This window comes from Rousettus aegyptiacus, unplaced genomic scaffold, assembly GCF_014176215.1.
Source record: "Rousettus aegyptiacus isolate mRouAeg1 unplaced genomic scaffold, mRouAeg1.p scaffold_m13_p_12, whole genome shotgun sequence".
NCBI lineage: Eukaryota > Metazoa > Chordata > Mammalia > Chiroptera > Pteropodidae > Rousettus > Rousettus aegyptiacus.
The window spans coordinates 66,611,697-66,628,559 of NW_023416287.1; the positions used below are offsets into that span (position 1 = coordinate 66,611,697).

Here is a 16,863-nt window from a genome sequence, read left to right on the forward strand (position 1 = left end):
CTGAAAACTCTTCTCTAGCCATCCAATGTGTAGAATAACCACCCCAGAGAGCAGATGTCCCCTTCAGCTACAGAGATACCACATATTTGTTGAGCCAAACAATCTCATTGCCTTCAATGTTAAAGGCACCCAGGGACCAAAACTTCATCAGCCGCCCTCTTACAGAAGTTCCTGCATCACCTCAAATGTGTAGGACATCGCTCCAGGATTCCCCTGCATTTTAGGAGTGCTGTCAGGTCCCTGACCACCCATCTCAGCTAGGCCTCACTGGCCACATCTTGCTGATCAAGGTGCATTGTCACTCTAACAGTCAGTGGAAATCAGTGGTTTCTAATTCTTGGAAGAAATTCTACTCTTAACACCTTTGGTCAGTAGTGACCTTAAGGAATAGAGACTTAGATCTCTCATGTCAGAAAACAACCCCAAATTACTCACTGGAATGTTGGTAAGGATGGTATGTACTGTTACATACAAAACTCGTAGAACAATGCCTAGCCAGAATATGCATAATTTATTGGCTGTAATTAGCAACATCAACCATGGAAACAAAATAACTGTTTATTATAAGATAGTTATAGAGTGATAGAAAACCCTATTATATTTGGGGAGAATTGTATTAATTAATTTTGAGTTTGGTAAAAGGGAAATAATTAGGTAACCAAAAGGCCATTCCATATGAGAAAGAGTGAAACCGAGAGAGAAGACATTGGGTCTTCTCTCATCTTCTCTAATCTTTTCTATAGCACTTATTACCTTTCTTCAGCAACTTTTACGTCTATATTTGAAAGAAAAAAACTGGATGGACAATTTATAATTTTTTCCAGAAGTACAAGGACATAATTGTTTGATACAGATACATCTTGTCATAATCTGAATTATTTTTCAAGTAGCCATAATCATCAAATACCACAGAAAGATGTTTTATGCAATTTGTATCTAACTATAAAACCTTCTTTTTAGTATATGTGCTGCCAAAGTGAGCACTATAAAACCTTTTTAAAAATTAAATTCATTGGGGTGATATTAATAAAATTATATAGGTTTCAAGTGTACAGTTCAATAATAAGTCCTATGTATACTGCATTGTATGCTCACCATCCAAAGTTAAATCTCCTTCTGTCACCGTATATTTGACCCCATTTACCCCTGTGTACCTCTCCCCTCCTTTCCCTCTGGTAACCACTCAACTGTTGTCTTTGTCTATGAGTTTTTGTTTGTCTTGTTCATTTGTTGCTTTCAGTTTTATATGGCTTTTCAGTTTTAAAATCTACGAGGTAATAAGTTTATGAATTGAAATAATGGATTAAAAAATAATGTAAATTACATGGTTAAGAATTTCTGAATACCGCTATGATGTGTTAGACCCAGGGAAAAAAAGAACCCTGAGATTTCCATCTTGAGTAATTGGACAAATTTGGGGATTATTAACAAAAATAAGATATCAGGAGAAGAGGGGAATTTTTGGAAGAACGATAATGTTTGCTTTAGATAGCAGTTCTCAAGGTCAGGAGTGGAGTGGCAGGGACACATTAAATATTGGGATGAGGAAGTATCACCATTAAAAGGCTGGAAAATCCTCTTTTGAGGTTGATGGAATAGCCAGATGGAGGTGACTAACAATAAGGTGACAATGCAGATTGTTACTGTTTCTAAGTCTACTATTGCTAGACTTGGAAGTAGGTATGGATGCGTTGTCTCACCTAACCAGCAAAAAGCCAACATTATCTCCCAGTTACTGTTAGGAAATTGATCTCAGAAGGTTTGGATCATTTGGATTTAAACCTAATGCCAAAACCCCAATTTCTATTCTTGACCGCCTGTGAATAATATAGTTTTTCACACCTATGTCCTTGTAAATTAACAAGAAAAAAGAAATGCATCTGGGCTTGTTAGTGCCTTATTAAAATATTAGGAAAACATGTAGAGAACACATTTGTTTATCAAAGCGAATGGCTTATTTGTGGTTTTAATGTTACCCCTACTTTAATCACATAAATTACTTTATTTTCTATTTGCATGACATGACAGATAGAGCTTGTCACATATCTTCCTTCTGGCTCACTTGCTAGCAGTACCATCCATGGGAACAGATTTAGGACTTACAAATGTCTGTTAGTTTACAGTATGTTTTTAAACTGCAGTGATTAAGAGGAAATAAAGTATCAAGGGGGCATTGCTTAAAATATTTTCGTAATTTTTATGGCTGATGTAAATTCCTTTTATGTAACTGACAGATATCTAAAAAGGGTTGTGTTTGTACCACATCAGGCTTATGCTTCCAATTAAGCTCCAAACTCTAATTAGAAAATACCCACCACAAGTCTTCTAAGTCTTCAGAGTAATTGGCAAAACTAATGTCCCTTAATTTGGTGGTTAACAGTATCTATGGGCAGTTGTTAAATTGCTTTAAATTATTAAGCAAAGTAGAGTTTATTGAACTAAATACAAATCCTAGAAGAACATCTTGGGAAACTGAAAGAAATAATTTCTTAAAAGATTTTTCCCTGAAACACAGAAATTATATATAGAAACAGACCTTTCCAGACCACAAAATTATAAATAGCCAGACAGCAATTTCCCCCCACTAACTCAGAGCCCTTACCTCAAGAACTTGAAGTTGTTTTATAGTATAGTGGAAACTTTAGGTTGATTTTAATGTGTGTGTCTGCCTAGTTAACCTGTTTAACTCCTGATGTTTTATTGTCTCATAGATACGAAATGTGGAAACAAATCAGTGTCTAGATAACATGGCTAGAAAAGAGAATGAAAAAGTTGGAATTTTTAACTGTCATGGTATGGGAGGTAATCAGGTGAGTATGTTATTTTACCAAAGCTTTAAAAGGGATAATTTTTGGATTTGCTTTAATCTTTTTTATCTAATGATGTCATTCAAGAAATATTTTCCTATCTTTAAAGACCTTTAGGAGAAGGGAGCCTTCAGTCTAAAAAATAATGATTATTTTTTTAAATGAAACATTTGTAAAAGGACTCTTGTGAGAACTGTATTTACATTGCTGTGCATGAGATCTATTTTGCCACCTTTAGTGCAGCAGATGACAACCTTTGACAATACGTTTAGTATATACAGAGAACTCAAGGTCATTTTTCTTTTCTTCTGTAAAATTAGTGGTAGCTTTTCTGAGCCATTTATTCTCATTACATTAATAAAGTTCACAAATTATGTATATTGAAATACTTGTCTTTCCCTTCCAGATTATTGGGCATATAAAATGTTGACTAATTTTACTGTTAAAGTTTACATGCATGCATTTTTCAGGTTTTTTCTTATACTGCCAACAAAGAAATTAGAACAGATGACCTTTGCTTGGATGTCTCCAAACTTAATGGCCCAGTCACAATGCTCAAATGCCACCATCTAAAAGGCAACCAACTTTGGGAGTATGATCCCATGGTAAGTCATCTATTTGCATATAGGATAAAATATATAAAATTCTGTGCCTTTGGGTATATTTATATACTTTATAGCTAAAAAAATGAATTCTTGGGAAATTTGAACATAGATCAGCTTGTTCTTATACTTTAAAATCTGACAATGAGAAAAATAACATTAGTAAAATAAACATGTTTAATCACCCCAATAATTAAGTTAGGCTTGCTTCCAGTCCCTGTGTCCCTGTTGTCACTAAGTAGCCACTCTTCCCTCGGTGTCCTTAAGCTCTGCAGGCTAGCATGGGAGAAATAGAGCAGTAAGTAGGCTTTTTAAATTACTTAAACATTTAAGTAAAATGTGAGCTTCAATTAATGAAATTTCTCGGCTCGTAATGATTTTTTAGTGATAACAAAACTTTCCGTATTTATCTTTACTTTCCTCTGGAGCCTCTCTCTCTCCTCACCCACTGTATGTTGTACTCACTCACATACAGGCACTGCGAACATACTAGTTCAATCAAAGCATCTCCAGTAAGCCACTCCCTCTGGCCTCGTATCTGGCCAACCACCCAACTTGTGCTTTTGCTGTATGGTTCTGGAACCAGCACCTGCATCTTTAAGATGTCTTTCTCGGTTTTTTTTTGTTTTTGTTTTTTTTTTCCTGCTTACAAACACTAATGTTCTTCACATAAGGACAAACTTTTGTTCCTCTCTTGCTTTCTATAGACCATTCTACTTTTCTCCTGCATTTGTATGATGGTGAGTAAATGGCCAACACTTGTGCCTCCGGTATTTCAACCCTGGTTCCAACCTCAGCCTGACACTGTATGGAAATAGCTCCTGGATGCAAAGCTAGGAATTTTCCTGTCTCTTTTTCCTTAACTTCTCTATAGCATTTACTGTTGCTAAGCTGATATATTTAAATGCTCAGATCATTAGATCTGAGACAGGAGATTTATTTTGCTCTTTTTAGTCCAACAGATGACAGCCCTTGACAATACACTTAGTATATACAGAGAACTCAAGGTCATTTTTCCTTTCCTCTGTGTAAAATTAATGGTAGCTTTTCTGAGCCATTTATTCTCATTACATTAATAAAGTTCACAAATTATGTATATTGAAATACTTGTTTTTCCCTTCCAGATTATTGGGCATATAAAATGTTGATACCCTACTAGCATTGATTAGTCTCCACACCGAAAAAACTTGATTAAGGCAACTGGACAAACAGGTGACAGATAGCTAATTGTAACCTTTGAAGAGCAGGATAAAAGCTATAATTATCATTGCGTAAAGTCCACATGCAACGTAGAAAAGAAAATGTCACCCCCTGCCCCTGCTCTCTAGGTGTAACTCTCTAGATGCCCTACTATTGTTTCTTCTCTTAACTCTCTCTCTGTTCATCTGCTTGCCTCACTCTTCTTCATTCTGCCCCTTAAATGGAGATGTCCAAACTGTCTTTGATCTTTTCTCCCTGTACTGTGTCATATACAAACTTTGATCTACTTTACCTGTTCCTGAATATACCTTGTATACCCTCTTTGCATTTAAGGTCATACATATAGTTCCTTCTGCCTAATAAATCCTACCCATTCTTCAGGGCCCAGTTTTGACATCACTTCCATGAATCCCAGCCCAAAAATTATAATATAATTATAATTGTCTCTGACCCCTGTAATGCTGTGCTTCTTTGCAGTTATTTTATCTATCAGTCTTTTCTCCAGTATTAGATTTTTAGATCCTAGATGGCAGAGACCATGTTTTATAAATCCTGGGTCTCTCTTCACAGTGTCAAACTATAATAAAAATGTTAAATATAGCAAAGCTCAGTTAATACGACCATTGGAAATAGCCTCAATGTTCTGTTCCAGGGTTTTCCATGGTACTGCCATTTGGGGTGTAGCTGCCCCATGTACTGCAGGATGTAGAGTCTGACTCCGGACAGTAAGTGCCAGTGGCATCCCACAGTCATCATAACAACCAAAGTATTTTAAAAATTAAAAAGCCTCCCCATTACATGTTCATTGAAAAATGACAATATATCAGTTAGGTAACATAAAACCTCATTGTAGTAGCATAAACAAATCAGTCTTGGAGGTGAGTGGCTTCTGGTATGGAGTCAGTGGCACAGTGATGTCAGGGATAATATTGCTGCAATAACCTAGGCTTTTCATTGTGGCTACAAGATGCCTGCTGCAGCTCCCACTATCACACCCCTACTCAAGGCCAGAAGAGTAGAGGGAATGTTTTACTATCCCATGTATTGTTCTTTATCAGAAAAGCCAGAGCTTTTCCTGGATACCCCTCAGCAAACTGTGTTCTGTCCCATGGTCTAGAAATTTATCCCATAGTAACCCCCAGCTGCAAGGGAGGCTGGGAAAGCAGGCATTTGGTCTCCAGTTTTTATGGTGTGATGTGGCCACATTTGTTCTTTCAAAAGTAAATGACTAGAAATTTAAGGAGCTAGAGATGGTTTAGGCTTTAGGGTATTTAGAAAAAAACAGTTATGAGTGTAAAATTTTGAAATTTCTGGAGCACTTTGCAAAGCGTTTTCCCTTAGATAAAATTTTAGTGTTGCAGGCTGGGTTCTCCGAGCAGCAGACTCTGAGGTAAACGTTTAATGTATAGTAGGTTTTGTTAGGATGCATCCTTTAGATCAACACTCGTGAAAAGGAAAAGGAGAAGACAGTAGAGGGAAGAGTCAAACTGCAATGCAGGTCCCACAGGCTGAGCCAATTGCAGAGGGAGCTTCATAAAGGGGTGTCAGAGTTGTCCTGCCTCTGTCAATCAAAAAACATAGCAGTCTGGAAAAATAAAATATGTCTGTCAGTAATCTAATCTAAACTTGAAATCATGAAATTAACTTAGATTTCAAAGGAACCCTAGAAATAAAATCCAAGACCTGTTACCTGTAAATGTCAAGGCCCAAAATGGAAATTAATTGCCCAAGGTCACAGAGCATGTAAATAGTGTAAGTGGATCTCAGACCTAGGATTCTTAACCTGAGATTCTTTGCATAATAAAATACTTTGTTTTGTTTATATTATATTTTACATAGAATTTAAGATACCAGGCTCTTTTGCTTTGACTACTTATATCTGTTTTTTTTTCTGAAATAAAATGTAGATCTTGACCTAGTTACATCTAAAGAGTAGGGGCAGGAGGTGACAAATTTTCTTTTTCTAGGTTGCATATAGACTTTATGCAATGATAATTATAGCTTTTATCCTGCTCTTCAAAGGTTACAATTAGCTATCTGTCACCTGTTTGTCCAGTTGCCTTAATCAGGCTTTTTCGGTGTGGAGACTAGTTAGTGATGACAAGGTCCTCTGCTGGGTACAGTAATGACAGTTTCTACAGTGACACAAACCATGGAACTCTGCACCTGCTGTCAGTAGCCAGGTCTTCTAAAGGGAAATTAGCCTCCTGAAATGGTGGGGATTCTGTCTTAATTTTGAGCAAATACCAAGAGCAGAGCAATAGCCTGTCTTTTTTATGTTTATTTTAATGAATCTAATTGAAATATACATTTGTAGAAATTGAGGTGAGAAAGGAGGAATTCCTCAGCTAAATTTTTTGTTGTTTAGTTTTTTTAATTATTATTATTAATACTCACAGTGGACCTGATGAAGTTTGACAGAAAAGCTTTGCAGGGCCTTCTAGAATATTTGAGGGGTTCTGTGACTAAACGCCTTGACAGCAAGCAGTGCACATGGGGACCTTCAGCTCTCTGTTCTACCAGATTGTGTTCATGGCTGCTTAGGATAATGCTAGGATATCGAGTTTTCCAACAGTGAGTACCATTTATTGAGAATTACCCTAAGTAGGCAGCACTTTCTGTACATTATCTTAATCTTTCTTCATAATAACTTTTAAGTATTTTTGTCCCCATTTTAAAGATGTGCAACTTGGGGCTCAGAGAGGTTTTTGCTCAAGGCCATGTACAGTCATGTACTGCATGTTCGAGTCAGTAGACCACATGTACAATGGTGATCCCATAAGATTATAATGGAGTTGAAAAATTCCTATTGCCTAGTGACACAGCCGTCCCAGCGCAACACACATGTTTGCTGGCATAAAGAAACCTGCTGCCAGTCAAATAAAAGTAGAGCACATACAGTTACATACCATACATAATAACAAATCTGTTACTGGCAGTTACTGGTTTATGTATTTAAAATAAAAAGTATAGGAGAATGTACTTTCTACACACACAGTTTGCTGTAAAACAGTATGCATTAACCTTATACATCTTGTGCTTACTGCATCCCTTGCTTGCATCATTTTTTCTTGTACTCAGTTTAATCTCGTTTTGTGCATTAATGTCCTGTGCAGGCTTGTAGCCTAGGAGCAATAGGCTGTGCCACGTAGCCTAGGTGCGTAGTAGGCTATACCGTCAAGGTTTGTGTAAGCACACTCTATGATGTTCACACATGACACACTCACCCAATGATGAATTTCTCATATTCCTATTGTTAAGCAGTACAGAACTTTAATTGATATGTGACAAATCTGAAATTTTCTCCAGAAACGTCTAACTGCAAAGCCCATTCTCTCGACAAGTAAACTGCACAGCATCTCATAAAAAATGGTTCTATTCTTATGCATTTATAAGAATTAAAGTATATAATACTGAACCTAAACTCAATATTGATGGTAAACTATGACATCTACAAATGTATACTGCCTTTGCCAGTTTCTACTTTGACCACAACACAGAATAACTGAAAGCTAAAATAGTTGTATTGTATACAGTTATTAGGTTTTAAGTTCAACTAAAAGAATTACGTTAAAATTGAGCCATAAGTAAAAAAGCAAAATAAATCTCAGATTTCAAAGGAACCCTAGAAATAAAATCCAGGACTTTGTTTTATACCCGTAAATGTCAAAGCCCAGAATGGAAATTGCTCATGGTCACAGAGCATGTGTGTTAATTAACATTTCACATTTCCTTATAGGTGTATATAACAATGATTAACGAAATTCCCACGCAGTTGCTTGAGAGTCCTTAACCTAATCAGGGTGCTGTATCAGATTCATTAGTGTGAGTCATGTGTCCTCTCCTTTTTAAATTATCCTAAAAATCAACATGGCAGTATCAAGTCTAGAATATGAACAAGTAGACAGTAAGATCTATAGCTGTCTATCAGCCAGTTATTAAGCTTTATAAATCTTATGATTGCTTCTGACAGAATTAACTTGAACAGCTTTATCATAGGGAAATTAAACAATTTTGAAATAGCTTTTTGAAAATAGGTTGAGGATTCTTCTAAATTAGGAACCGCTAATCCGATATTTTTAGGAAACTGAAGCATAAAAATAAAATTTCTCACAGTGTTACAGAGCTTATGGCAGAATTGGACTTGGAATTTAGGTCATCTTACTGCTCGTCCAGTACAGCCCACTGTATCCCAGTGCCTTTCTCCCTCACACATGCTGTCTTTACAGAGGTGCCTTTTCTCCATTGTTGTTTAATTTACATTACAAAAACAAAACAAAACAAAAAACCTTTTCTGCAGAGGAAGTTAATGTTCACCAAAAATGATGGTTGTGTTTCTGATCTGATTAATTTTATTTTCCACACTCGTGTTAAGACTTTTTTTTCTGTCACTTCCAGAAATTAACCCTGCAGCATGTGAACAGTAACCAGTGCCTGGATAAAGCCACAGAAGAGGATAGCCAGGTGCCCAGCATTAGAGACTGCAATGGAAGCCGGTCCCAGCAGTGGCTTCTTCGAAACGTCACCCTTCCAGAAATATTCTGAGACCAAATTTACACAAAAAGAAAAAAAATAAGGATTGACTGGGCTACCTCAGCATACATTTCTGCCACATTCTTAAGTAGCAAAAAATGGAAAAGTGCTTCCCTCTTGCAGGATGTAAGGTTTCTCAGCCATTTAAACAGACTCGTCTTGCTTCTCACTAGCTGTGAACCAGCCTTCCTGTCTAAGGACGTGCAGCTACCATGCAGTGAGACTGCACATTGATGTTTACAAGATTGAAAGAGGCTTTCGTCTAGAAACATTGTAAAGAATATTCACACAACGAAACAATCAACAAAGTGTGCTTTCTAGAAAGCTGCGCCTAGTAGGGTCGCTTGCACATCAGTAATTTCTGCTGAATGTGCTGCTGTAATGAAGAGATTTCCAGGATTTTTTTTTCTGATTAGAACTGGTAGCCAGTATATTAAATATTGTTATAAAGATATATGAAAAGAACTGGAACCAGATTCAGAATCATGAAAACATTTTTACAACAATTAAAAAAACTATTAAACAGGGTTTAAAGGAAATTAAAACAGAACTATGAGAAGTACAATTTGTTATAGTATATAGTATCAAATTTCTATATAGATTTTATACCTCAGTGGGGAAAAACAACTGATTCCAATGACATTCATTTTGTTTTCATCTGTGATAGTCATGGATGCTTTTTTATTTCTCCTTGGGGTGCTGAAATCGAGCTGGAAAAGAAAATGTTTCTTTGAACGTAGTTTTAATTGCTTTCTACCATTTTTAAAATTTGGTTTGTGGGCTGTTGAAATTGTAATTTTTAATTGCCTTCCAAAAATGGAGATTAAAAAAAAATGTTTCACGAACAAGTTAGATATTTCAGTTGCTCTTGGGTCAGCTGGCTTAGACTTTCACACACACACAGATTTCGTATTAGATTTTCAACTTAACTCAATTCAACTGATTATACTTAATACCCAAGATTCATACTACTGTACTACAGATTTGTTTTCACAGCAATAAATCTTCAGTTTTTGTTTATAATTCCACTCAACAAAGGCCTGCAGAAGTGATTTATTATTTGGGTATTTGGAGATGATACATTTGATGGTTTTTTTGAAAACTGTTTTCACTCCATACTCAGATGTGCTTCATTGTCAAGTGCATATTTAGATTAGGTTCTTGAATTGTAATGTTGATCTGCTGCTTTTTTAAAAAAATAAAATTTGACTGAAAATGTTTAATTGGCATTTTGTAATGAGTTAGTCAAAGAAGTGCAGCTATTATTCCATATTATTAATCCTGCATTTCTTCCCTAAATTTAACTTAGGTTAAATCGGTTTTCTTTGATTTATAACACTGCAAAATAACCTGAGTATCAGTTCAAGGTTAAATAGTAATTAAGTTTTAATCTCATATACAGAAAATCTTGTTATGACATTTTTCCTGATATATAAAGTAACTCATTGGCAAAAGTGCATATATTTTTCTTCCTATTTGTAAGATATTTAAATGATATTCTTTAATTATCAAAGACTCTCACTGCAGGCAGTGCTATTTCTTGTGCCTAAGAATGTTTCTGAAAGTTGCATCACTAATGATACTTGCCAAGTTGAGTGCATAGAAAGTTCTCAAATCCTATTCATATTAATCAATATCAAGCACATGTGGATACATTCGGGTGAGGGTATAGTACAGAATGCAGAAATTTTGTCCCCAGGAAATTTGAAATGAAGGAGGTTGTGGTTGGTATTTTTTTCCTGCTCCATGGGCTGTGTTAACTATCTTCAGTAGACCTAATGCTTGAATAAACCAGATGTCTAATCAATAAATTATTTTCATGCTCAGAATTTCAGGTTTTTGTACTCTAGCATAGTTTGGTGTTACTCCTTAATGTAAGCGGGCTTAACAGCAGTGTGAGTTAACGTTTTGTTTGTTTTTTAAGAAGGGGATGTGAGTGATTTAATTGATGGGTACTTTTAGAATCTGATAGATAATCCCATGGCCTTTATTTTTTTAATTAAAGAATTCCTAAACTTTGAAAATATAAAATATTCCTTAATAGTTGTGCCTTACATTGGTGTTATTTGAAGTTAAAATGAGTCCCTATTCATTATAGCCATTTCCAGATTAGGCAGTATGCTAATCACTCTATTGTAAATGAGACTGCGAAGAAAAAAATGAATGAAAAAGCAAAGGATGAAAAGATGGGACTATTATTTAACCAGTGAAGAATTCATAAATATGATAGTTAAGGATAATTTGAATTTCACAAATCTATCCACCCTGCTCCAATCCTAATCTGTTTTAATATGTCTTTCTGTTCTGATTGGCATTCTTGAAATATAGTACTTTGTTCACCATTCTGCAAATAAAGGACAGCACGTAGGCCATGTCCTCATTTCCCTATTCTATGTTCAGCTGAAAGACAGTGGTTCCTATGTCAAGTTTTGGTGCTCTTCGCATCTTTTAAGAAGTATTCCAAGAGCAAATTTAACTCCAGAAATACGTGTTCTTCAAAGGAGAAAGAAATTCAGAAGGTAGTGTTCCTGAGGTGATAACTATAAGAGGAGTTATATGAAGAGTGAATCACTTTTTACTCTGGAAAATTAGATGTATTTCCAGTTACATGACACTGCTCCCATTCTCTGAGTTCTTGAAGATTACCAAGTGTTTGCTTCATAAATCTACAAGAACTAATAATTTTGCAGGATATGAAACAAAACTCAAGTTGTCTATGTACTAGCAAAAACCATTAAAAATAAATTTTAAAATATTTATAATAGCATCAAATGTCTTGAAAGAAAGTTAACAAAAGATGCGCAGGACTTCTACCCTCAAAACTACAAAATGTTGCTGAGAGAAACTAGAGAACACCGCAATAAATATGTTCATGGATTGACAGACTGCATAATGTTAAGGTCTCAGGTTTGCACAAATAGATTCAGTTAAATCAAAATCCTATGAGGCTGTCTTGTATAAACTGGCAAATTAATATGGAAGTGCAACAGACCTAGAATAGTCAAGATAATCTTGAAGGAAAACAAGTTGGAAGACTTACATTATTCAATTTCATGACTTGCTTTAAAACTATGCTAATTAAGAGTGTGGTACTAGAGTTAGGACACACGAATAGATCAATGGATAGAGTAGATACAGACCCACACATATATATGGTCACTGGCTTTTCAATAAAAACACCAAGCAATTCAACAGGGAAAGGAAAATTTTCCAGTTGGAGCTGGAGTAACTAGATATCTGTGAGGAAAAAAACTTGAACATTGATGCTTTCACACAATGCACACTTTAATCAAAATGGATCACAGACCTGAATGTGAAGGGCAAAACAATAAAGCTAGAAGAAAATATCTTCATGACTCTTGGGACAGGCCAAGATATCTTTAGGACACAAAAGGTATTAACCATAAAGGAAAAAAAATGATAAATTTCATCAGTATTAAACCTTTCTCATCAAAAAAGATAAAGTGAAAAGGCAAGACACGGCCAAGAAAACATTTGCAATACGTATAGCTGACAAAAGTACTCAGGCAGAAAAACAAAAAAACTTAAAAGCCATTGCAAAAGGACACAATATAAAAATAAATCATTTGAAAACATTTAGAAACTATCCCAATGCACAACTGGCATTGGAAACGGTGCTTGAAATCAACCATCAAGAAAAGCAAAATGAAACCACAAAGAAAAACCACTGAAAACCTGCTGAATGGTGAGAACATGGAGCAACTGGTAGACTTGTACGTTGGTATCATCACCTGGGAACAGCTCGCTAGTTTCTTATAAAGGTAAATATATGACTACCCTGTGACTCCGTGATTCCGCTTCTAAAGATACAACCAAGAGAAATGAGTGCATGTGCCCACAATAAGATTCGTGCAAGAATTTTCATGGCAGCTTTATAATAACCTGAAACTGGAAACTACTCAAATATCTGCCGAGTTAATGGATAATCAAATAATGGTATATTTATACATTGGAATACTAGTAGGCAATTTAAAAAATGAATTGCTCATAATACAAGAGGGTTAAGTCTAAAAAATACGTTGAACAAGGAAAGCTAGACACATTACATTTATATCAAGCTCAAAAACAAGCAAAGATCTAGGGTGATTACCTCTGGGTGAGTATAGACTGGAAAGGAGCATAAGAGAACATCTCAAATGATGGAAGTAGTCAATAAACTGCTTTAGATAATGATAACTTGCACATATATTATTTTTAAGTTTATTGAGCCATGTATTTAGGATATGCACTTTTTAGTGTATGTAAATTATACCTCAATAAAATGCCAGGGAAAAATGAGGAAGGTACCTACCCTTTTGGCATCAAGGTTTTCTAGAAAGTCCACTGCTACAAAACACTCAAAGGCTGAATAAATTGCAACAAACATACTTCTAAGCAGGACGCTGAGTTCACAAGAAAATATTGAAAATCCGTAGAGTCCAGGAAAAAATTGGGGAGAGAAGGAAGGATAGATAAACTAAAGCCACAAAAGTAACTATTAAATATGAAAGCCCTTCCTTCCATATGAATAAAATATAAAAGCCAGAGTTGGGGAATGGAAGCTTAGGTTTTGGGCCTGAACAAAGTTGGAGACTTAAAGATCCCTGCATAAAGTTGGGATATTCAGAGGAGTTAGACCTATAAGGAAAAGGGTGGATAAGAAAGTCTTCCACCTGGTAAAGGAAACCAAGGGTAATTTGACTTAACTCTGCCCCTCTCCAGATAGTAAATGGTGATGAGGACGATGCCATCCCGTAACCAGAGACCTGATTTCACCATAGATCAAGGGTTTAAAACCACAGTCATGAAATCTACAGATCAAGAAAAAGTCTAGGTTTATGGCACTTGGAAATAATTAGAATGCATGTATTTTGGGGGGCTTTAGGGACATAAAAAAATCAAGCCCCTACACTCCCACAAATAACAAAATCAATATCAAAAAAGAAACGAGCCCCCAATGTGAATGTTAACAAATTCTGGCAAAGTGAGAGAAGCTTGTGTCAGACTAAACCTCCTGTCAATAAGTTAACAACCCTGGAAAACAATTATTTTAAGTATATTTGAAGGTCTGGATAATGAACAAAAGTCAGAAAATAGGGAATTTTAACACTTGTTAAAAAGGACCTTCGGCTCTTTCCAGCCAGTGCCGAGCCACAGGCATCTCTCAGGACAACTGGCACAAGCACTGCAAGACCAGGGGCAAGAGAAAGCCCTACCACAAGGAGCGAAAACGTGAGCTGGGATGTCCCGCTGCCAACATTAAGATTGGCCCCTGCCGCATACACAGTCCGGGTTCGCAGAGTCAACAAGAAGTGCCGCGCCTTGGGGCTGGACGTGGGGAGCTTCTCCTGGAGCTCCGAGTGTTGTATGCACAAAACGGGGATTATCAATGTTGTCTACAATGCATCCAACAATGAACTTGTCTGCACCAAGACCCTAGTAAAGAACTGCATCGTGCTCATTGACAGCACACTGTACTGACGGTGGTATGAATCCCACTATGTACTGTCCCTGGGCCACAAGAAGAGGGCCGAGCTGACTCCGAGGAAGAAGAGATTTTAAACAAGTGATCAAAGAAAATTCAGAAGAAATAATATGATGAAAGGAAAAAGGATGCCAAAATTAGCAGTCTTCTAGAGGAGCAGTTCCAGCAGGGCAAACTTCTTGCATGCATCGCTTCAAGACCAGGCCAGTGTGGCCAAGCAGATGGCTATGTGCTAGAGGGCAAGGAACTGGAGTTCTTTCTGAGGAAAATCAAGGCCTCGAAAGACAAATAAATCTTCCCTGTCTTAGCTACTGTAATAAAGGTGGTTATTGTGCTTGGGGCAGGGGGTGGGGTGGGGGGAAGAGCTTCACTGGGTAAGATGATACATATATAGCGCTTTTCCCCAGAGAGCATCCTCAGTGCACACAGCACACTAGAGGTAGTGGTCACACAGACAGTGACTGTCACAGGTTGAGGAGTCAGAGATATTATTAAGAAGCAAACAGAATAGGTGGAAATTGAAGAAGGAAATTCCAAACAAGAGGGAGTCTAAGAGGAGTCCCCAAATCTGCATACGAACTTTCCTCAAACCCTTGGTTTTTTGACCAAGTGTGCAGAGGATGAGACTCCAAGAAGCTCAGGGGAAAACAACTGGAAGGCAGAAAGAAAGATCAGGGCAGAGATCTGAGCAGTTGCCGGTACTAGAAAGAGTTTTGAGTTTACATTCTTCAGATTTGGAGGGGCTTGATAAATACTTCAGACTTTATGTTGAAACCCAAGAAGGGCCATGTGCAGGAATAAATCCATTTCTTAAAGCTTTAGGACTATTCTTAGGGACAATGACTAAACAGGAAATGACCAGACTCACAAAGAAGAAAACCAAGTCTCTAACATCAAGTTGATCTGCTAATAATTTAACTGCCTTCTTGGACAAAAGCACTCTTCTGAGGAAGATAAAGAATCTCTTTAGTGCATCGATCACAATGTATACATGAAAAAGCAAAAAATGAAATTAAAAAGTGACCTTTGTTTTTTAAGTCAATAAAAACAGACTCACCAATAACCTAGATAATGGACTTAGCGGGAAAATTCATCAAAATAAATTTTATAAAATAGATACTAAAATAACTAATAAAAATGAGAAATTTCAGAAGAGATTTAGAAACTAGAAAAGAATCCCAACATTGAAAAATATTGTTGAATGGAATTAACATCAAATTGGACACAATAGGAAAAAAGATCATTGAACTTGAACATAAGTCAAAAAACTTCCAAAGTGAACCACAGAGAAAAAGATTGAGGAAAAAACAGGTTGAATGATCAAATACATGCATTTGGGACCCAGAAGGAGGTAAGACAGAGAATGGAAGTTCTGAGGAGTTCTTATGCCTCAAGCCTCTCTCCTCACTTCCATGGTTGCTGGCAATTCTTAGCTTGTGGATCCATCACTCCAATTTCTGCCTTTGTGTACATAAGGCATTCTATTCTGTGTGTGTGTTTCTCCTAAGGACACTGGTTATATTGGATTTAGGGCCTACTCTATTTGAGTATGACCTCCTCTTAACTATATCTGCAAAAAAAGCTATTATGGGTTGAATTGTGTCTATACAAGAGAAATATGTTAAAGACCTAACTCTCAGTACCCTAGAATGAATGATGTCATTAGGGTGAGCCTTAATCCAATGACAGATGTCCTATAGTAAGGGAAATTTTGGAAACAGAGACAGACACATAGAGAAGTTGATCATACAAGGAAAAAATCTACAAGCAAAGAAATGCCCGAGGCTACCAGAAGCTAAGAGAAAAGTTTGAAACATCCCTTGCAGCCCTCAGAAGGAACCAACTCTGCCAATACCATGATTTTGGATTTCTAGCCTCCAGAACTCCATAACAATAAATTTGTTATTGAAGCCACTCAGTACGTGGTACTTTAGCTACAGGAAACTAATATAGACCTTACTTCAAAATTAAGTCCAATTCTGAGATATGAATTTTGGGAAAACACCATTCAAACCAGTATATCTACTAATTATTTAAAGAAGAATTAACACCAATCCTTTACAAACTCTTTCATAAAAAAAAAAAAAAGAAGAAGAAGGAACACATTATCCTATAGGGCCAACATTATTCTGATACCAAAACCAGACAAATATATAAGAAAAAAAACTAAAGATTATATCCCTGATGATTATAGATGCAAATATCTTCAACAAAATACAAGTAAGCCAAGTCCAGC

At 36.3% G+C, this 16,863-nt stretch overlaps 1 protein-coding gene and 1 pseudogene across 1 annotated transcript in view; both read left to right on the forward strand.

Moving 5' to 3' along the window:
* GALNT1 (polypeptide N-acetylgalactosaminyltransferase 1) overlaps positions 1 to 10,971 on the forward strand; it is a 62,300-nt gene extending 51,329 nt beyond the window's left edge. Inside the window, exons 10-12 of the mRNA XM_036229964.1 lie at positions 2,712 to 2,810; positions 3,278 to 3,412; positions 9,008 to 10,971. Of these exons, the coding sequence (XP_036085857.1) occupies positions 2,712 to 2,810; positions 3,278 to 3,412; positions 9,008 to 9,154 (381 nt within the window). The 3' untranslated portion in view covers positions 9,155 to 10,971. The remainder of the gene's footprint in view (positions 1 to 2,711; positions 2,811 to 3,277; positions 3,413 to 9,007) is intronic.
* Positions 10,972 to 12,754: 1,783 nt separating this feature from the next.
* Positions 12,755 to 14,945, forward strand: LOC107509916 (annotated as a pseudogene).
* The last annotated feature ends 1,918 nt before the right edge of the window (positions 14,946 to 16,863 follow it).